This window comes from Dendrobates tinctorius, unplaced genomic scaffold (genome assembly GCF_039654945.1).
Source record: "Dendrobates tinctorius isolate UK_male_01 unplaced genomic scaffold, ASM3965494v1 ptg000009l, whole genome shotgun sequence".
NCBI classification, from domain to species: domain Eukaryota; kingdom Metazoa; phylum Chordata; class Amphibia; order Anura; family Dendrobatidae; genus Dendrobates; species Dendrobates tinctorius.
Window position 1 is genome coordinate 24,055,457 of NW_027361677.1, and position 22,466 is coordinate 24,077,922.

Below are 22,466 nucleotides of genomic sequence, written 5' to 3' on the forward strand. Positions count from 1 at the left end.
AGCCAATCCAATGTTGCTACGTCACTAAGCTCCACCCCTTTGGGCGGGAGTGGTTTTAGCGGCTTCTCTCTGCGCAGGCGGAAGTGCTTTCTTTACACCGGTCTGAGCCGAGGACATGGCGGACGTTCAGGAAGCTTCTACCGGGGACTGCGAGGGGAAACTGAGCAAAAAGTAAGTAAGCGCTACTCAGAGGGCGACGTAACGGCTATAAAGCGCAGCTCCTGCACGCAGTGCACGCAGCTCTTCTCTCTGAGCAGCATGTGCTCTGGCTGTGGTGTACAGTACACACTGTGGGATTCTGGGAAATGTAGTTTCCTGCTCGTTACAGCCTATTGCCTGAGTGCTGTGAAAAAACTACAACTCCCAAGGACGAAGCGTGCGGCTGATGTAACTAGTGCAGGCTCTCTGAGGCTTCTGCGGACATTTCTGGGAAAGTGATGGCAGATTTGTGATTAATCCTGAGGCCAATGATGGGGCTTTGGTTTTATAATTGTGCCCAATAATGATTTTCATTTATTTTATGTTTTCTGCAACTTTTTGTTTAAAAAATAAAAAAAAAAAGTGATGTGAAGGTAAATTACTGCAGTTACCCCCGGCAACCAATCAGTGAGCTGAGGCTTTTGCTATGGAGGCGATGGGTGTTTTGCAAAGGAAAAGCCAAGTTTGGTTTACAGCTCGTTGCCTTGGAGACCGACCACCGCTGCTAGAAAGGAGAACATGGTAACCCCCCCTGTCATATATGCTTAACCCCCCCCTGTCATATATGCTTACAAGCTCTTTTCTGGCGAGCTTGTATGCACTGTTTTGAAGCTGGAGCATGCAGTTACCTCCTAATCTTAAGCAGCTTCAGGACAGTGCTTATAGGCTAAACTGCTGCGGTGGTCGGTCTCCTAGGTAACGAGCTGTAAACAAAAGGGAAAGGGTTAGGCTGCATGTTTTAAGAGCCCAGTTAAAAAGTCTCAATTCTTCTTGGAAGTTTTGACTCTCACAGCTCGTTCACGACCTTGAGGTTTTCATTTTTTGCTTCCCTTCTTCCCAGAGCCATAACCCTTTTTATTTTATTTTATTTTTTTTATAGTTTTTGTCAATATACCATGTGAGGGCTTGTTCTTCGCGGGACGAGTTGCACTTTTGAATGACAGGAAAATGCAGAAAAAAAATTCAAAGTGCAGTGAAATTGCAAAAAAAAAATTGCAATTTCACTGTTTTTATTCTTTTACCATGCTCTCTAATTGCTAAAACTGACCTGCCATTATGACTCCTCCAGATCATTGAGTTTGTAGATTCCAAACATGTTCAGGGTTTTTTTCTTATTTACCTGGTTATTATTATTTTATTATTATTATTTATTGTTATAGCGCCATTTATTCCATTGCGCTTTACATGTGAGGGGGGTATACATAAAAACAAGTACAATAATCTTAAACAATACAAGTCATAACTGGTACAGGAGGAGAGAGGACCCTGCCCGCGAGGGCTCACAATCTTCAAGGGATGGGTGATAATACTGTAGGCGAGGGTAGAGCTGGTCGTGCAGCGGTTTGGTGGATCGGTGGTTACTGCAGGTTATAGGCTTGTCGGAAGAGGTGGGTCTTCAGGCTCTTTTTGAAGGTTTCGATGGTAGGTGAGAGTCTGATATGTTGTGGTAGAGAGTTCCAGAGTAGGGGTGATGCGCGAGAGAAATCTTGTATGCGATTGTGGGAAGAGGAGATAAGAGGGGAGTAGAGAAGGAGATCTTGTGAGGATCGGAGGTTGCGTGCAGGAAAGTACCGGGAGACGAGGTCACAGATGTATGGAGGAGACAAGTTGTGGATGGCTTTGTATGTCATGGTTAGGGTTTTGTAATGGAGTCTCTGGGCAATTGGGAGCCAGTGAAGGGATTGACAGAGGGGAGAAGCTGGGGAATAGCGGGGGGACAGGTGGATTAGTCGGGCAGCAGAGTTTAGAATAGATTGGAGGGGTGCGAGAGTGTTTGAGGGGAGGCCGCAGAGCATGAGGTTGCAGTAGTCAAGGCGAGAGATGATGAGGGCATGGACTAGGGTTTTTGCAGATTCTTGGGTGAGGAATGAACGGATGCGTGAAATATTTTTGAGTTGAAGTCGGCAGGAAGTGGAAAGGGTTTGGATATGTGGTTTGAAGGAGAGATCAGCATCAAGGATTACTCCGAGGCAGCGAGCTTGTGGGACTGGGGAGAGTGGGCAGTCATTTACTGTAATTGATAGGTTCGTAGGCGGGGTCACGTGAGATGGGGGAAAGATGATGAATTCTGTTTTGTCCATGTTGAGTTTCAGATATCTAGTGGAGAAGAAGGATGAAATAGTGGACAGACATTGAGGGATTCTGGTTAGTAGGGAGGTGATATCTGGTCCAGAGATGTAGATCTGTGTGTCATCAGCATAAAGATGATACTGAAAGCCATGAGATTCTATGAGCTGTCCCAGGCCAAAGGTGTAAATAGAGAACAGCAGGGGCCCTAGGACTGAACCTTGTGGGACTCCGACAGATAGGGGGCGAGGTGAGGAGGTGGTGTGTGAGTGGGAGACGCTGAATGTCCGGTCTGTTAGGTATGATGAGATCCAGGAGAGGGCCAAGTCTGTGATGCCGAGGGATGAGAGGGTCTGTAATAATAGGGAATGGTCCACTGTGTCAAAGGCAGCCGACAGGTCCAGGAGGAGGAGGACAGAGTAGTGCCGCTTGCTCTTGGCAGTTAAGAGGTCATTGGTGACCTTAGTAAGGGCAGTTTCAGTGGAGTGGTGTGACCGGAAGCCAGATTGTAAGCGGTCGAAGAGGGAGCAAGAAGAGAGATGGGAGGACAGTTCAAGGTAGACGTGTTGTTCCAGTAGCTTGGAGGCGTATGGGAGAAGTGATATAGGGCGATAGCTAGATGCAGAGGATGGGTCAAGAGAGGGCTTTTTGAGGATAGGTGTGATGGAGGCATGTTTAAAGCTTGAGGGGAAAACACCAGTTGTTAGTGATAGGTTGAAGAGATGGGTTAGGGTTGGGATGAAGACTGTGGTGAGGTTTGGGATGAAGTGGGATGGGATCGGGTCGAGTGCACAGGTGGTGAGATGTGATCTTGAGAGTAGAGTGGAGAGTCGATCTTCTGTAATGGTGGAGAAGTTGGTTTTGAAGGTGGAGGGCTGGGAAGTCGGGAGGAAGGGCTCTGGGGGTTGTTGACCAAAACTGTCCCTGATGTTATCAATTTTCTGCTTGAAAAATGAGGCAAAGTCTTCAGCTGAGATGAGTGGGGAGGGAGGAGGTGCTGGGGGGCGGAGGAGAGAATTGAAGGTGTTGAATAACTGTTTAGGGTTGTGAGACAGGGAGGATATGAGAGATGAGAAGTAGGTTTGTTTAGCTGTGGCGAGTGTGGTCTTGAAAGTAGTGAGGGACTGTTTGAATGCGATGAAATGCTCGTTGGAGTGGGATCTTTTCCATCTGCGCTCAGCAGCCCTGGAAGCTCGCCTCAGCTCTTTGGTCAGGCTGGTGTGCCAGGGCTGTCTGTTGATTTTGCGAGTTTTGGTATGTGTAAGTGGGGCAGCGGATTCCAGTGGATGGTTAAAAAAATCCAGAGTTTGGGAAAAAAAAAAATGATTTTCTTAGACCTGTAGCGTCTCCATTTTTCAGGATCTGGGGCTGGGTGAGGGTTTATTTTTTGTGCACCAAGCTGATGTTTTTATTCATGCCATTTTTGGGGTAGATACAATCCTTCAATTTCCTGTCATTGCATTTATTGCAATGTTGCATTTTGTTTTTTTCCTTATTACACCGCTAACTGATCAGATTTAGTCTTGTATTTTAATCAAGCGTTTCTGAATGTGGAGATGCCAAATGTGTGTTTTTTTATTTTTCTATTTTGAATGGGTCTCAAGGGGGGTGATTTTAACGTTTATATATATTTTTTTTTTAATGTTTTTTTTTTTTACTTACCGTATTTTCCGCTTTGTAAGACGCACTTTTTTCCCCCAAAAATTTGGGGGGAAAACAGGGGTGCGTCTTACAAAGCGGACATGCCTTACCTAGGCTGTGATCGGGGGCGTCCGGCGGTTGCTGGCCGCTGCTGCGGGTGTGTCCGGTGCCGCGTTGTGTGCCCGTCGATGCCCGGGGCTCTGCCAACATTGAGCGACAGGCCAGAGCCCCGGCATTTCCTCAGTTCCCTGTGTGCCGGTAAAAAGATGGCCGCCGGCGCGTGCGCAGATGGGATCTCGGGACCCAGTTCTCGAGAGATGAGATTTGAAATCTCATCTCTCGAGAGGTGGGTCCCGAGATCCCATCTGCGCACGCGCCGGCGGCCATTTTCCCTGGGTTCCCTGTGTGCGCGCGGTGGTGCCTGCAAAAAAATGGCCGCCGCGCGTGCGCAGATGGGATCTCGGGATCCAGCTCTCGAGAGATGAGATTTCAGATCTCATCTCTCGAGAACTGGTCCCGAGATCCCATCTGCGCACGCGCCGGCGGCCATTTTTTTTTTACCGGCACTTCAGCGCACATATACAGGGAACCGAGGAAATGCTGGGGCTCTGGTCTGTCGAACAATGTCGGCAGAGCCCCGGGCATCGATGGGCACACAACGCCGCACCGGAGCACCCGCAGCACCGGCTTCCAACCGCCGGACAAGTGGAGAAACCTGACACCAGCACAAGACTCTGCAGCAGCAACAGCACACATCGGAGCCCCCCCTCATCCCTGAATGCGGCCTGCAGCATCACTCCACGCCTGCCTCCTCCAGCAGCGAGCCTGGGATCCCTCTACACCGCAGCCACCAACCCCGGTAAGCAATAAGATGCAAGGATTATAAGAGGCACCACCATTTTATTAAAAAATATTTTTTTCTTATTTTTCTCCTCAAAAATTGTGGTGCGTCTTATAATCCGGAGCGTCTTATAAAGCGAAAAATACGATAATTCAAAGGTCTCCATGGGAGACTAGAAGCTGCAATCATCTGATCGCCTGGTCTGCACAGAGCAGGGCTTCCTCCCTTTTTTGTGTAGCTAAAATGATCATCTGCTCATAGCAGATCGACAATGGTAACCACAGGGGTCTACTGCAGACCCTCTTGTGGTGGCAGCAGCCCGTGGCCATGTAAATTGCCGCTGTTGGAGATGGACAGCAGCATTTAACATGTCAACAGCCGTCGGATTGAGATTCCACCTGTGCCTGTTAGGGGCACATGTCAGCGGGTGAAATCAGCTGACATGTGCCGGAAAACGTACGGGCTCAGCGGTGGATCCTGCATGGAAGAGACATGACCTATGATGTATATTAGGTCATGAAGGATGTCCTAATTCTTTTTAAATTCATGTGTTCTCCTTTAGCTTGTCAGATTGAGTTTTTCATCTTTTCACCACACTTGGAATTTTTTTTTTTGTTCTCAATTTTTGAGTGCATTTATTATTATTATAATAATATTATGGTGTAATGCAAACTGCAAAACAAAAATGCCCCAAAACAAGCCCTCATACTGCTATCTAGATGTTAGAAAAAAAGTTATGGCTTAGGGAAAAAGGGGAGGAAACAATGAACGTTGGCTGCTGCAAGAAAGGATTAAACCTGTTTGATGTCGGCCATGTGTGTTAATCTTTATGTTGTAGGTTATCTGTTTTGCAATCGGGCCGGACGAGTCATGTGAGATTACTCATAATCCTGGGATGTGGAGACGCACCCATGAATTATTTTCACTTCTGGTTTTAGGTTGTCTGCAAAGACACTTGTGAGATGGATATATATAAGATTGATAGAGGGAGATTGATATAGATAGATTGAGATATAATGATAGTGAAAAAATTCTTGTGCAGAAAATTTATAGATAATTCTTTGTAATATCTTGGAGCAAAGTAAAAGTACAATTTTCCAGCAGTTTAACTCTTCTATTTGTTCCTGATATCCTGGTGATGCTTCTCCACACTCTGGAGAATAATCTGTTTCCGGTCTTGAGCGCTCAGTGACAGATTGAATGTACCGTACTCATGAGTCCGATGGAGCGTTCGGTGGCGTCATTCATGATTTTCAATATGGCGAGTTTTCAAGTATAAGCGGACAGTAAGGCTCTGTGCACACAATGTGCATTTGATGTGGTAGTGCCGTAAGTGAGGACAGCAGAGCTGATGTACTCCGGTGAACTCTCACAGCAGCGCAGTGATACACTGACAGGAGGTGTGCGCTCCTGTAGTGTATCGCCGGGGGCTGGGTAGAGCGGTCACATCTCCCGATGTGACTGTTTTACACGTGAGATCGTCGTGGGACACTCGGTATTAAATGGACTACAGCAGACAGGATAGTATTATATGTTGGTTTATTTTATTCTTGTTGCAGGAGACGAGGGAGTCTGGGATTAAGCGTTCAGTAAGCATGGTAAATTTAGATTCAATAAAGGAGTCTGCGTGATTATTTCTAATAAAGGACTTTATTCTGGTTGTATCTTTACTTACCATATTAACTATAGGAATAGTAATGGATACATGTCTTATTCACGCTTCTCCATTACTAACCCCTGGGCTTGATTTCACCTGAAAATACAAAGGTGACATCAACCCCACAAATATTACCCAACTTGCCACCGCTATAGGGCTAAGTGCCAGAATTGTCACATCTATAAGATGCACCATTTCTGGGGCGACTGAGAGCTGATGTTTTTAGCCTGGGGGGTGGTGCCAATGTACATAGCCTCTTCCCATGCTATTAATGTCAGGCCGCAGCTGTCTGCCTAGCCTTTGCTGGTTCGATTTTATAGGAGGACCCCATGCCAATTTTTTTTCTGGGGTTCCCCGTAAACTAGCCAGTAAAGGCTAAGCAAACATCTGTAAGCTGATATTAATAGCCTGGGAACCTTTATGGCTATTGGCTCCTAACCAGAATATTAACATCGGCCGTCGGCTTTCCGTCTGCTGATTATGAACATTATGCGGCAGCCCACACAATTTTACTTCAGTACTTAGTCAGTATTTTACCTCAGTATTTTACCTTAGTATTTTACCTCAGTGTTTGGTCAGTATTTTATCTCAGCATTTTAGTATTTTACCTCAGTGTTTTAGTGCAATTTCTCTCGGGATCAAATGTTTTTATGTGCAATATAATCATTATTATTTGTTATAGCTAACCAGTTAGTTACTATGCCCGGGCAGAAGAAACGATTCTTTAAAGGATATTGCAAATCATTATGTGTAACAATTGTAGGGGGTGTGAATTTGAATAAAAGTACTACCGTATTTTTCGGACCATAAGACGCACCGGATCATAAGGCGCACCCCAATTTTCAGAAGGAAAATAGGGAAAAAAATAATAATGTGTCAAATGGGGGTCCGTTTTACAGTCCGAATTCAGCTTACCTGGGAAGGGATTCGGCACAGGTGGAGGAGTGGTCACAGGGGTCATTCAATGGTCCAGGCTCGTGCGGTGGCGGCAGGTGGGTTGTGCTGGGGCAGTTGGACTGTGGGGTGAGGGTGGCGGCTCTCTGTGCTCCGGTGCAGGGGCGGCATTTCCTCCAAGCGCGGAGGCCCCCGCACATCCCTTGCTGGCCGCCGCCATGTTGCGGTGGCCTCCAGGAACATGGACGCCGGGAAGATGGCCGCCGGTCCGGGGACGGCGCATGCGCAGGTTCAGATCTCGTCAGATCTCGGGGGACGAGATCTTGTTGCCGAGATTTGAATCTCGTCCCCCGAGATATCGGGACGAGATCTGAACCGGCGCATGCGCAGTCCCCGGACCGGCGGCCATCTTCCCGGCGACCATGTTCCCGGACGCCACTGCAACATGGCGGCGGCCAGCAAGGGATGTGCGGGGGCCTCCGGGCTTGGAGGAAATGCCGGCAGAGCCGCCGCCCCTGCATCGGAGCACAGAGAGCCGCTACCCCTGCATCGGAGCACAGCCCGCTGCCACCACCGCACTACACGGCACCCGCACCAGCCTCGGAGGTTAGTACATTGCGACCATAAGACGCACCCCCCACTTTCCCCTAAAATTTTTTGGGGAAAAAGTGCGTCTTATGGTCCGAAAAATACGGTATTTTTTTTCTATAAAAGCATTTTTGCCCTAAAAATAAAGACTTAATTCCAAGTCAGTCACACTTCTGTGAAAAAAAATCATCTTGTCCAGTTATGATGAAACATCGATTCTGAATCAATTTCTCCTGCTGTTGTGCAAGTGGAACAGACATGTACAAATGATAAGCCATTAGCAAGACAACCCCTATAAAGGAGCGGTTCTGCAGGGGGTGACCACAGACCATTTCTCTGTTTTCATCTTTTTTGCTCTCACCCCTAGAGGTACAGTAGCATGAATAGAATCATAGAATCGTAGAGTTGGAAGGGACCTCCTGGGCCATCTGGTCCAACCCCCTGCTCAAAGCAGGATTCGCTAAATCATCCCAGACAGATGTATAGAATCATAGAGGCAGTGTCTACTACCCACAGAAGTTGCTCATATAGTGCAGCTCATCCAGGATGGCACATCAACACGAGCTGAGGAAAGAAGGGTAGCTGTGTCTGTCAGCACAGTGTCCAGAGCATGGAGCAGATACAAGGAGACAGGCCAGTACACCAGGAGATGTGGAGGGGGCAGTAGAAGGACAACAACCCAGCAACAGGATTGCTACCTCCTCCTTTGTGCAAGGAGGAACAGTGACAGCACTGCAAAATGACTGCCACCTAGCCACTAACATCCATGTGTCTGCTCAGACTGTCAGAAACAGACTCCATGAGGGCCCGAAGTCCACAAGTTAGTGTTGTGCTTATAGACCAACACCGTGCAGGGGACTGGCATTTGTCAGAGAACACAAAGATTGGCAGATTAAACATTGGCGCCCTGTGGTCTTCACAGATGAGAGCAGGTTCACTCTGAGCGTGTGAACGACGTGACAGAGTCTGGAGACGCCGTGGAGAACGTTCTGCTGAATGCCACAGCCGCCAGCATGAACAGTTTGGCGATGGGTCAGTAATGGTGTTAGGCGGCATTTCTTTGGAGCACCGTACAGCTCTCCATGTGCTCGCCAGAGGTAGCTTGACTGCCATTAGGTACCAGGATGAGATCCTCAGACCCCTTGTGAGACCATATGCTGGTGCGGTTGGCCCTGGGTTCCTTCTGAAGCATGACAATGCTAGGCCTCATGTGGCTGAAGTGTGTCAGCAGTTCCTGCAAGATGAAGGCATTGATGCTATGGACTGGCCTGCCCATTCCACAGACCTGAATCCAATCGAGCCCATCTGGGACATTGTGTCTCACTCTATCCACCAATGTGACATTGCACCTCAGATTATCCAGAAGCGGACTGATGCTTTAATCCAGGTCTAGGAGGAGATCCCTCAGGAAAACAACCATCGCCTCATCAGGGCCATGCCCAGGCATTGTAGTGAGGTCATACTGGCACGTGAAGGCCATACACACTACAGAGCATCATTTCCTTGTCTTCAGGCATTTCCACTGAAGTTGGATCAGCCTGTAATTTGATTTTACACTTTGATTTTGAGTACCATTCCAAACTCAGACCTCCTTGTGATATTAACTTTTATTTACATTGATCATTTTTATGTTTTATTATTCTCAACACATTCCACTATGTAATCAATAAAGATTTAAAATTGGAATATTTAATTCAGATTCAGTGATATCTAGGATGTGGGATTTTAGTAATTTCCTGGGAATAATGTTAGCCTTACAATAAACGTGTGTACAGCGAAGTGGGCACATCCGTGGGCTACACTTCCTAATTCCCCTACGGCCATATAGGGTTTTCCTTGTCTGATCGGAGGTGCGATATCCCAGGTGGGTGACAAGTGACTGTGTGTTTGGCGACACGTGACGTGGGTGTTGTGCGGTGATGCTTTGATTATATATAATATATTCCACCTTGTTGTCTTCCCGTTAGGTGGTAGCGCACCCCGGGGGTTAGGTGTTATGTGCTGCCATGGCACTGGCTCTCAAGCTGTTTAGGAGCCCGGTTTGGGGCCCCAGAGCACTTAAAGACAATATCCTCGGAAAACATCTCTCTACTTTTTCTCCTCTCTACAAGGACCAGACACTTCATGGGAAAAAAAGGTTGGTGCCTTCTGTTTTTCTGCGCCCCAACAACTTTTTTCCTTATGAATTTCTGTCCGTACTCCGGTCCGGTAGCCACTCTGTCCAATGCTGATCACCATATACAAATAACCTACATGCCGAGTAGTTGCCGAAAAGGGCTTTTTAGTTTGATGGCTCCTTGCCTTAGTTGCCTTATTGCTGTATTCTTTTTCTCCTTTTACAGTGAGCTGAAAAGGCGAATGAAAGCCGAAAAAAAGGCGGCCGAGAAAGACGCAAAACACAAAGATCAGAATGAGAAAACGCAGAAACCAGAAGCAGAAAACGAAATGGAGGACGAGGAAAGTCTCGATCCCAATGTAAGTTCCAGACTGTCATGGAATGATGGGAGTAGTTGTTTGCAGTCGCCCTTGGAGTGGAATATTCTGCTTTTCTCTTTTTTTTTTTTTTTTTTTTTTTCCCCCTCTTTTGCAGCAATACTACAAAATCAGAACACAGGCCATCCAGCAGCTAAAAGGCACCAAGGACGACCCGTATCCTCACAAGTTCCAGGTTCAGATGTCTCTCACTGAATTCATCCAGAAATACAGCGACCTGCAGGTCGGCGAACACTTGGAGGAGGTCGTCACTGTAGCAGGTACATTACCTCCGAGCGTCCCATATCTCATTGACTGCCATTTATTAATAAGACAATACAGCTTTTATTTCACCCTTTTTCTCATCACCTTGAAATGCTAAATGTGACTTTTACAATACCCCTAAAATTTGCTCCAAATTTTATTTTACATTCTTTACCTGTTTGATACTTATTTTTTGGTCTTTATTTTAGGTAGAATCCATGCCAAACGCATATCTGGGGCCAAGTTGATCTTTTATGATCTCCGTGGAGAAGGCATGAAGCTGCAGGTTATGGCCAATTCTAGGTAAGTCCTATGACCCCACAGGATGGGTGATGACTTGCTGATAGCTGGGGGACCAAGCTCTGGAATCAATACCGATAGACCAGCGTTTCCAGTCCTCACAGTCCCCAACATGTCATGTTTTCAGGATTTCCTTTGTATTTCACGGGTGATGGAAGTATCATCAAGGCATCAGGAATTCTCTCACATGTGTAACACTATGGAAATCCTGAAAACATGACCTGTTGGGGTCCGCGAGTAATGGAGTTTGGGAAGCACTGCGATAGCCAAAACGGGGGAGAGCGTGGCTTCATCCAATAAGCGTGTGTTAAATGCCACTGTCAGAATGACAGTGGCCTTTAACTTGTTAAGGCCATGTGCACACGTTGCGGATTCTGCTGTGAATCCGCAGCGTTTTTGGCCCTGCGGATCCGCAGCAGATTTTGCTGCGCTGTACAGTACCATTATATTCAATGGGAATCAAAAAACGTAGTGCACACGGTGCAGATTTTTCCGCATGGATTTGCTGCGGTTTTAAATCCGCAGCATGTCAATTCTTTGTGCGGAATCCCCAGCAGTTTTACACCTGCTCCATTATCAGGTGTCAAACCGGAGGCTAATCCGCAGGTGAAACGAAGGTCTTTTGACCTACGGATTTTTCCAAATTCGCACGGAAAAAATCCGCAGCACCTTTCACTACGTGTGCACGTGGCCTAACAGCCACAGTTGGATCAAGATTCCACCCGGGGCTGTTAGGGGGACATGATAGCTGATCAAATCACAGATGAAGGCAACCTATAACGTACCTATACATCTTAGGTGGTTTACATATATTAGTGGTGACCTTTTAATTAAAACATTGCATATCTGTTTAAGATTGCAATCTTAATTCTTTTTCATACCCTCTTAATTTTTTGCCAGCTCTTAAGTATCAGACTATTCTGTGTTGGATGTGCCCCTCCCAATAATACATGCTGGATGTATCATGTATCAGCACAGCTTCATTCCTGTACTGACTCCCTTTTACAGCTCATTCCTAGGATCATGTGTTCATGAGTGATCTGCCCTTCCCAGTAACCTGACTGCTCTCCATCCTCTCTGACCTGTGACATCCAGCTAAGTCTAAGTGTGGACTGCAATGCACAGACTGGCCCATGCAGGTTTCCTGACCCGAACTTGAGCGCATATATTAGGCTGTAAGGTTCTGCTCAAGAGACCCAAGGTCCAGTCTATGAATGAGTCTGTTCTCAGAACGTAACACACAGATGTGTGAATGCTGTCGGCCAATGAGTGACAACAGGAAAAGAGAAAACCGGGACTCTTGCATACTTGTCAGGTTTTGCCTACTCTAAAGCAGTAAAATTGTTGGACACTTTTAATGAAGACTATTTAGAAAGCTGCTTAATTATCCAAAAATGAATGCAAAAGATTTGGAGATCCTTTAATAACAATGAATCCACCATTATCCGGGCAGCGAGTCGCCAACTATTGTAATTGTATTTCCCTTGATCCTGAGCGCATGATGCTAGAACACATTGTAACCTGTTCCCTAAGGCAACAATTGTAGGAAGGCAGTGTTACATATGGGCCTTAAAGTAACCACTTGATTTTTTTTATTTATTTATTTTTCCTAACTTTAGATTTTACAAATCCGAGGAAGAATTCATTGCAGTAAACAACAAACTACGACGTGGAGACATTATCGGCGTGAAAGGAAGCCCTGGCAAAACCAAGAAGGGAGAACTGAGCATCATACCCCAGGAAATGACCCTTCTGTCTCCTTGTCTACATATGTTACCTCATCTGCACTTTGGATTGAAAGACAAGGTAAAGACCCCCATACACATTAATGGTGGCCGGCTGAATGATTGTTCGCCCGATAGCGATCACTGCCTGTTTCCGATACTCAGCTGAGATCTCCTGGGCTCTCAGAGACTTGGACAGTCTTCTCTAGCGGAGTCTTACCTCCTGCAGAGCTAAAGGACTGGCTGGACCTTTCTCTTCCCCGATGTCTTCTATGGGGCAGAGTCTAGAGGTCCCCATGCACATGATGTCCACCGTTCACTCTTTTATATAGGGTTTGGCTGAATATAATCTCTGTGTGTGGAGGACTAAACAAAACATTCATGGTATTATGTGCTAGTCCAGAGGTAAGAAAAAAATGGTTGTCTTGCCTATGACAACCAATAAATAATGTCATTCCACTTTCTAATTTTTATTGACTTGATATTGATATAAGACTGAATGTGATGGGAAACCACGTTTATTGTGCATTATTGTTCCTATTAAAGGGATTACACCACCACCAACATTTATTACCTATCCACAAGATGGGTGATAAATCTATGGTCAGCAAGGGTCCGACTTCTGGGATCCCTCCCGGTCAGGTCTGTATTCTCTGTCCCTTACCGGTCAGCATCCATGGCTCTTTTTTGGATTAGCCAGGCTGTCACGAACTCAATGACATTGAAGCCAGCCCGGCTAATCGAAAGAGGAATACCGGCAGGTAAGGGGCGATTCGCAGGGCTGACGTGGCTGCTGGATCGGGTCTACTATTGCATACATAGATAAATATGCCATTCTGGAGTCTAGGAAAGCTGGATCACAATTCTTGGAGGAGTAATGACTGCGACCATACTTTACACCATTTAACTTTTCAAACTGATGTTACTAGGAAAGCGCTAAATAGAATGGAGATGAACGTGCCAGAAGAGGACGGGCACAAGGAATCCCAGCTATGTAGAATTATCTGTAATCCTCGTTCCTCCCTTTATTTTCCAGGAAACCAGATTCCGCCAGCGTTATCTCGACCTCATTCTCAATGACTACGTACGGCAGAAGTTTATCGTCAGAGCGAAAATCATCACTTACCTCCGCAGATTTTTGGACGACCTGGGATTCCTCGAAGTAATTAACACTTTCTGATCCGGGCAGATGATGTTTGTCCGGTGAAGCCATCTTTAACCTAATTCAAATATTGACAGATCGAGACCCCAATGATGAATATTATTCCTGGAGGTGCAGTAGCCAAACCGTTCATCACTCACCACAACGAGCTGGACATGGACCTGTACATGAGAATTGCCCCCGAGCTGTATCACAAGGTACTTGTCTGTTTCTCCCATGACAGTCCGAGGTGGCGCACTATAGCTAATAAGTCTATTTATTCAGATGCTGGTGGTCGGTGGCATTGACAGGGTCTATGAGGTGGGCCGACAGTTCAGGAACGAAGGCATCGACCTGACGCACAATCCTGAGTTCACGACCTGTGAATTTTACATGGCGTATGCAGACTATAATGACCTGATGGAGATCACGGAGAAGCTGGTGTCGGGTATGTAGCCCCCACGTGGCAGATGTACCGCAACCTTTTTATCTGCATGAAGCCTGTAAAAATTCATAATCCCATTTAGATTAATAGATATTTGATTTGCAGAAATTATTTTTTTCTGTATGTAAACGTTCCCTAATAATTGGATATTTTCTCTATTGCTTCATTGGGGGACACCGGAACCATGGGGTGTATGCTGCTGACAGTATGCACAAAAAGTTCGCTCCTCCTCCGCATTGTACACCCCACTGACCGGCACCAGGACAACCAGTTTAGCTTAATGTCTGTAGGCAGTGGACACTGGACTTTCAATAGACCCATTTCTACCTCGATTTTCGGCGTTTTCCAATAACGTCTCTTCTTTTACAGATGGATCTTCTCTCCTACCTCTGGAGGGATACAGTGTGAACAGTCACAACTGTACTCCCACGTAGAGACTGAGTTCGGTGTGTACTGCCACCCCGTATCCTCATAGGTGTAGTCGACAGGACCCCAACCCGTAACACGGAGGAGTGTTTAGGTGATCTGGATTCGGTCCTGGCCCCAGTCTCCTACCCACTCGCCCACCAGAGCCTGTCGGTTTTAGGAGGCGTGGGCGTTCCTCAATACAGGAATTTCGGACATCTGACATTTCCTGGATGGAGAGGTACCTCTCTTTTTCCCTCTCTTCCCCGGGTTCCTTCCAGAGGTGACGAGGAGAAGTTCCACATAAGGATTCAAGTAAAGTAGAAGATGCAAAGAACAAGGGATGAAGACAGGAGGAAGATGTTGAGTATTTTCTGGCCAAACCCTCACTTTATTTATAGGGCCTTAGGCATTGTGGTCCTTTTGAAATCAACATGTGGCCATTACCCTTTGTTCCGCTATGGTCTGGGGCACTGGGTTACCTTTTACTGCGCTTTTAGGACCTCAGCGCTGTTCCCCATGTTCCGGCAGTCACCGGCTTTAATCTGGGTCCTGACTTCCCTTGGGCCTAGTCTCTGCGTCTGCCGACCCCCCTCAGCACTTCGGGCGGGCTTTTCTCCCACCCGTCGCTTCCACAGTTCCTCTTCCTGCCTCCGGCAGTTAGCTCTGCCCACTCCTCCCGGCTTCATCATGCAAGCTTTGCAGTCGTCGCCATCTTTCTCCTCCCAGACCCAGAGGTTACCTCCGCCCCTTCTTCCAGCCTCAGAGAGCTGGCTTTTTTCCTTCAGCGTTTGCCCATCCTTTTGCAGCGCACCCTTTAACTCTTCTGGTCCCTTTCACCCTCCTTGTGGTCGGCATTTCCTGGCTTGTGGATCCGGACGGTGACTTATCCCTGCAGGACTTGCATCTCCTCTGCCTATCATCGCACTGCAGCCTGGAAGCAGACTACAGGATACCTGCATCTTACTGTGAGCAGCTCTGCTGTGCACACTGACACTCCCCTCTGCATTCTCTTCCTGTCCCCTAACCTTCTGGCATTAGTTAGTGGGTCTGCTCATTATGCCTAATGCTAAAGGAGAGCGTTACCGTCGCCCTGCTTCCTCTTCTTCCTCTGCCCTTGTCAGACACTTTTTATACTCTGTGTAAATGCAAGCTCCATTCAGGTCTGTCCTCTCCCCTGTCAGGACTGCAACAACCCCCCTGTGCTGACCACTCAGGAGCCCCCTTCTGCCTCAGGAGAGCAGTGCCCCTATCCCAGTGTGGGCTTCCTTTCTGTCAGTCCGTGGCAGACCTCACAAGGTGTCGCAGACCCTGGTGTTCGTTCTTGACAGGTTGCCCCTTCCGGCCTCCTGCCGTTGCTAGTGGGTTGTAGGGCTCGCCGGCTGTGCCTGCCAACATAGGCCGTAAGAGATCCAGGCAGGCGCATCGTTCTAGGTCCTCTTCCTGCTCCATCTCTCCACCCGATCTCTCCGGGCAGTCCTCCTCTCCTGAGTCAGGCGAGGTTTCGGACACACTATCAGAGGATGACTCGGACCTGGATTCTGACCAAGCCTCTAATATGAGAGACATGGTCCAGAGCCTCATTGTGGCGGTCAACCAGACCTTTAGCATAAAGTATACCTCTACGGAACCTGCAGAGCAGGCTGTTTCGTTTAGACGGTTGAAGCCAGCTCCCAAGGCCTTTGCCGCACATAAAGAATTTGAGGAGGAGCTTGCCAGGGAAAGGGAGAACCCGACCAGACGCTTCCAAAGAGGGAAGCACCTCGGCATCCTATGTCACTTCTCTGAGCTCACTGCTAACTGGATAGCCTCTCCAACTGTGGACTCTCCGTTTTACAGACTGTCCACCAACATGATCCTTCCTCGTCCTCAAGGACTCCAATGACAGGATCATAGAATCTTTCGCAAAGTCAGCCTTTGGAGCGGCTGATTCTACATTGTGCCTGGCCTTTGCCTCTATTTGGATGTAAAAGTCCATAGCTGTATGGGCTAAACAACTTTGGCCGGGCATTCTTGCTGGAGCTCGACTGGAGAAATTGGCTGACCTTGCGGACTAGATTTCTCACACAGGAAGGACATGGTATCTGCCTCCCTTGACGCCGCTTCATGTGCGTCTCAGGCGTCCAGCAATATTGTGGCCATCCATCAGACTATTTGGCTTAAGGCCTGGCCGGCAGACCTGTCTTCAAAGAAGTCTCGCTCGGTTCGACCTATCCTGGATCTAAAGTTATTGAACAAAAGGGTCCGTCTGCGACATTTCAGGTTAGAATCCATTCGTTCGGTGGTTGTTTCCATGGAGGCGCAAGAGTTCCTGTGCTCTATAGACATCCAGGATGCGTATCTCCATGTTCCTATCTTCCCTGGGCATCAGATTCCTGCGTTTTGCTGTGCAGCAGGACCATTTTCAATTTATCGCCCTGCCGTTCGAGCTCGCAGCTGCACCCAGGGTTTTCACAAAAATCATGGCTGCGTTAATGGCTGTTCAGCGAATCAGAAGCCTAGTGCTCATCCCGTTCCTCGACGACATCCTCATCAAGCCTCCGTCTTTTTCTCAGGTCCCGGAAAGTCTGATCATTGTTCTCTACACCCTGTCCTGTTTTGGATGGCTAGTTAACAGGACAAAATCTTGCCTTGTTCCGACTCAGCGGCTTATTTTTCTAAGCATGCTGTTCAACACCCGCCAGACAAGGGTTTTTCTTCCCAAGGAGAAGAGAGAAGTCCTCCAGCAGGGAGTTTGTGCTCTGCAGGGCCCTCTGCTTCCATCTTTCCGCTCAGCTATGATAGGAAGGATAATGGCAGCATAGGAAGCAATTCCTTTTGTGCAATTCCATTCAAGATCACTTCAGCAGGCCGCCATCCTATCTCAGTAGAACAGGTCAGTTCTCTTCCTGGATCGCCCGATTCGGCTCTCTTCCCGAGTCACACGATCTCTCAATTGGTGGCTGTCGTCCCCTCTCATCTTCCAGGGTCGGTCATTTCTTACCGTTCATTGGCAGGTGGTGACTATGGACGCCAGCCTTCTCTGCTCGGGTGCGGTCTTTCGCCACGACTGTCCAGGAATGGTGTTCGGCAGAGGAAGCCTTGATATAAGGGCCATTCTTCTGTCCCTTCGTCACTGGGAAAGGCTTCTCAGGGGGTCTGCCAATCCGAGTTAAGACGGACAATGCCACGGCAGTAGCATTAATCACCAGGGAGAGACTGAGCCCCTTGGCGATGGCTGAGGTATGCGAGATTCTCCTCAAGCAGAGGCGATGGTTCCGGCAATATCTGCAGTGCATATTCCCGACATGGACAATTGGGCCGCCGACTTTCTCTGCCTCGAGGGTCTCGAGGCGGGAGAGTGGTCCCCGCATCAGGAAGCCTTCCATCAGATTTGCCTTTGATGGGGAACTCTGGATGTGGACCTCATGGTATCCCGGATGAACAGGTAGGTTCCATGGTTGGTTTCCAGGTCCCGCGATCCTCTTGCGGTGGACGCTGACGCTCTGGCGATTCCCTGGTCACAGTGCTTCCTCCCCTTCCCCTTCTTCCCAGGCTGTTGAAGATCAAGGTGGAAGGAGTGTCGGTCATTCTGATTGCACCGGATTGGCCCAGGAGGTCTTGGTTCACAGAGATAGTCAATATTCTTGCGGATGCCCCCTGGAGGCTCCCAGACAGGCCGGATCTTCTGTCCCAAGGACCGATCTGCCACCAGAATTCTCGGTTGCTCATTTTAACGGTGTGGCTGTTGCAACTGCGGTTGTGAGAGCTTCCGGGTTTTCAGATCTGGTGATTCACACCATGATCCAAGTTAGGAAGCTGTCGTCTTCCAGGGTCTGTTTCCGCTGGTGTGAGTCTAATCACATCCCGCCTATCTCTTTTGCTCTCTCTTCCATTTTGGCATTTCTCGAGGCGGGACTTGACACTGTTCTTGCTCTTAGTTAACTTAAGGGCCAGGTGTCAGCACTTTCTATTCTTTTCCAGTAAAACTTATCCTCACGTTCTCAGGTCAGAACTTTTCAAGACGTAGCGCATGCGCCTCCCCAGTACCAGACACCCGTGGACCCCTGGGACCTCAATCTAATCCTGGAGGCCCTTAGGAGTTCTGCATTTGAACCTCTCCGAGAGGTCTATCTGTCCTTCCTGTCTTGGAATGTGGCGTTTCTTGTGGCCATCACCTCAATTAGGCGCGTCTCTTTCCTATCGCCCTCCTTTCTTGGTTCTTCACCAGGACAAGGTGGTTTTGCACCCTCCGTCTTCCTTCCTTCCCAAGGTGATCGCCTTTCACCTAAATGAGGATATTGTCCTCCGTTCCTTTTGTCCTGCTCAGACTCATACTCTGGAGCGTTCACTTAACAGGGCGGTGCGCGTCTATCTGGCTAGGACCGCCACCTTTAGGAAGACGGACTCTTTTCGTCATTCCAGAAGGTGAGAGAAGAGGCCTGCTGGCCTCCAAGGCTACGATTGCTCGCTGGATCAGGGCGGCAATTTTGGAGGCTTACAGGTCAAGAACAGAGTGCCCCCTCCTGGGATGAAAGCTCACTTTACCCGGGTAGTGGACGCCTCCTGGGCGGTTCACCATAGGGCATCCGCCCTGCAACTTTGCAAAGCGGCAACCTGGTCTTCCATTTACATGTTCGCCAAATTTTATAGGATCCGTACCAACGCTTCGGCAGATGCCAGCCTAGGTAGAAGGATCTTGCAGGCGGCAGTGGTGACTTCTCCGACCTGAACGGAGTTTCTGCTTTCTCCCTCCCAGGACTGCTTTGGGACGTCCCATTGTTCCTGTGTCCCCCAATGAAGCGATAGAGAAAACAGGATTTTTGGTTGCTTACTGTAAAATCTGTTTCTCGGAGCCTTGATTGGGGGACACAGCACCCTCCCATGTTTATTAGCTCTTTTTTTTCCTGTGTTGTATTGTTACAGTTGGAGTTGTCTGTTTTGTTTTTCCCTATCCTGTTGCTTCTCCTATTGCTTTCTCACTAACTGATTAACCTAGTGCCAGTCGGTGGGTGTATACTGCAATGGAGGAGCTAACGTTTTTGTGCATAGTGTAAGCCTCCTAGTTGCAGCAGCATACACCCATGGTTCCTGTGTCCCCCAGTGAAGACTCAAACAGATTTTATGGTAAGCAACCAAAAATCCAGTTTTGGTCATTAATATTGGTTGTCCAGCTTTTCCAGTCTCCTGAACAGCAAATATGCCAAGATTTGCAGAAGGAAAAAAGTGCAAGAGATTTATCACAAATTGCTATTCATGAGTCTGGGGAAGCTGTGATGGAAGTCGTTTAGGTATGTCGTAGGCCCGGTCAGTAGTCTGACGAGAGTCCTGAGAAATGTCTTTTACCTCCTGTCATCCATGACTCTTCTCTTGATTAGCCGGCCTGGCGAGATGCCACGTGCGTTATGTCACGCCAGGTCGGCTAATCAAAAGAAAAGCCAGGAGGTAAAAGGGGCAGTCTGCAGGGCACACAGATTATTGACTTGCAGGTGGGTTGAGTCCTGTGAATCGATTTGCACCAACTCTATTAACTAGCTTTTACGGAAATGATGAGACTGAGTCCTGTGATGGGTGCAGATGAGCAATTTGATTCATGGTGCCTTCGTTCAGTGTCTGGTCCCCCACGGTGGCCGAACTGAACATATGCACCCGACATCCTAGGCGCCGTGGATACACGGCAGCGTGTGACGGGCGGTAACAGAGGGACAGATGGGGCTCATGAGGCCTCCTGGACACAAGCCATGTTGTCCCTCTTACGCCTTGTGACCATTCCTCATGTGACGCCATGATGTCATGGAGCTGAGGATGTCGGGTGCACAAGTGGAGACCGAGGACCGGAATAAGGCAGCACAAATTAAATTTCTCTTTTCTAATATTTACCTTTTTTAGTTTGCTTGCAAATCTTATAATTCTTAATATAAAATTGTGAAAAGAGGATATTTTGTTTCACCCCTTTTACTGGGTCATTAGTCCACTACCTTTCTGATTGCAGGTATGGTTAAACACATTACCGGTGGTTACAAAGTGATCTACCACCCGGAGGGTCCAGAAGGACCAGCCCAGGAGATAGACTTCACTCCCCCATTCAGGAGAATCAGCATGGTACACGAGCTGGAGAAGGTTCTGGGAAAGAAGCTCCCCGCTACCGATCAATTTGAAACTGAAGGTAAGCATAACGGGGGGGGGAGTGTATGAATGCATCAATTTTAGCCATATCGTCCAAGAACAAATATGTTCTTAAAGTTTGTAAATGGTTGTCTTTGTCATATTCTCTATATCAGAAACCCGTAAGTTCCTGGATGATCTGTGTGCAGAGAAGGGCGTGGAGTGTCAGCCGCCTCGGACCACGGCGAGGCTATTAGATAAGGTATGTGAGGATAGAAAAGGGGCAGCACTGCGCCTCCTATGCCCATCCATCAGATCTCTGGTATTTAAAGGGATACGACACCTTGGTAAATTGTGCTGACTATCTAGATCCTTCAAATACTTTTTTTTTTTCTTCCAGCTTGTTGGTGACTTCTTGGAAGTAACTTGCATCAACCCAACTTACATCTGTGACCATCCGCAAATCATGAGCCCTCTTGCTAAATGGTAAGACCCGACCTACAACCTGAGCGGACGTGGCGTTTCTGTAATATACATATTTATATCCGGTTTCCTAACCCTGCACCCAAGGCATCGAACTGAGAAGGGGCTGACGGAAAGGTTTGAGCTGTTTGTCATGAAGAAGGAGATCTGCAATGCTTATACAGAACTGAACGACCCAGTCAGGCAGAGGGAACTCTTTGAAGACCAAGCAAAGGTAAATAACTAATGTCTAGCTCCCGCCATCTTGTCTCCCAGCGCTAAAAATCGATCAGAAATAGGAACATGTGCCAACCTCATCCTGATTGATTTGTGCGGGTCGTGTCCTCTCTAACTTTTAAGAGAAATCCTAAATTTGCCATGTGAATGGTTTCCTCTTCTTAGGCCAAAGCAGCTGGCGATGATGAAGCCATGTTCATCGATGACAACTTCTGCACTGCCCTGGAATATGGCCTGCCACCTACCGCCGGCTGGGGGATGGGTATTGATAGACTGACCATGTTCTTGACGGACTCCAATAATATAAAGGTAAGGGCACTTTGACCGTTCCGGGGTTATCCCAAACAGCGGAGGTGACTTAGATCTGCTACCAGCTCTCCCGTTTCTCTAGGAGGTGCTCCTGTTCCCAGCCATGAAGCCCGAAGACAACAGGAAGGAATCTGCACCCAGTCTGGACTCCGGGACGTCTGTGTAACTTTTTGAAATCTGTCTTCTTTTAAATTGTTTGATACGTGTTTGTCAGGGGCTCTGTCTACACCTCGTCACAGCTCTGTGCTGCTTTATACCGAAAAATAAATTATATAAACTGTGTTCTTGGCGTGTAGAGTGTTAATATACGGTGGTAGCTGTGGTATGATTCCAGTGCCGAAGGCGGTTACAATGGTCCTGAGCTTTCATGGCCGCTCTTCATACATCGTCATGCTCAGATTCCAGTTCTTGTATATAAAAATTTGGACACGTCTGTTCATACAGTGAGATAAGGTGCACATTGTAGATTCAGACGGAAGGCGGCAAAACCACGAAGGAAGGAACACATATGGAAACGAGAAGGACCAAACCTTGTTACACCTTAGGTTCCTCACAGTACCCCCTTTTACTCTGATGACCGCTTTACACCCCCTTGGCATTCTCTCCAGCAGCTTCATTAGGTGGTCACCTGGAATGGCTTCCAATGAACAGGTCGCCTCCTTGACAGCTCATTTGTGAGTCTTCTGAAGGTATTTGTAACCATCAGGTGTATCTTGCAGAGGTGACATTGGTACTCC

The 22,466-nt window shown here is 47.8% G+C and overlaps 1 protein-coding gene across 2 annotated transcripts; it reads left to right on the top strand.

The window, feature by feature from the left end:
* The first annotated feature begins 13 nt into the window (after positions 1-13).
* KARS1 (lysyl-tRNA synthetase 1) lies at positions 14-22,011 on the top strand. Of its 2 annotated transcripts, XM_073584781.1 has the most exons (15): positions 31-171; positions 9,854-10,023; positions 10,229-10,361; positions 10,477-10,639; positions 10,832-10,925; positions 12,542-12,728; positions 13,683-13,808; positions 13,886-14,005; positions 14,073-14,235; positions 20,609-20,782; positions 20,898-20,983; positions 21,122-21,207; positions 21,292-21,418; positions 21,586-21,729; positions 21,812-22,011. In XM_073584781.1, the coding sequence occupies exons 2-15, from the start codon at positions 9,893-9,895 to the stop codon at positions 21,893-21,895; spliced, it is 1,818 nt and encodes a 605-aa protein (XP_073440882.1). In that variant the 5' UTR covers positions 31-171; positions 9,854-9,892; the 3' UTR covers positions 21,896-22,011. The 2 variants fall into 2 exon arrangements, with proteins under 2 accessions (XP_073440890.1, XP_073440882.1); XM_073584789.1 differs by lacking the exon at positions 9,854-10,023 and having other exon boundaries at positions 14-171.
* Positions 22,012-22,466: the final 455 nt, after the last annotated feature.

Excerpts from the sequence above, each read along its gene's own strand:
- KARS1 (XM_073584781.1), top strand. The coding sequence starts at position 9,893 with ATGGCACTGGCTCTCAAGCTGTTTAGGAGCCCGGTTTGGGGCCCCAGA. Across the intron at positions 10,640-10,831 it reads GGAGGTCGTCACTGTAGCAG|GTAGAATCCATGCCAAACGC; the intron begins GTACATTACCTC and ends TCTTTATTTTAG. Across the intron at positions 20,783-20,897 it reads CGATCAATTTGAAACTGAAG|AAACCCGTAAGTTCCTGGAT; the intron begins GTAAGCATAACG and ends TCTCTATATCAG.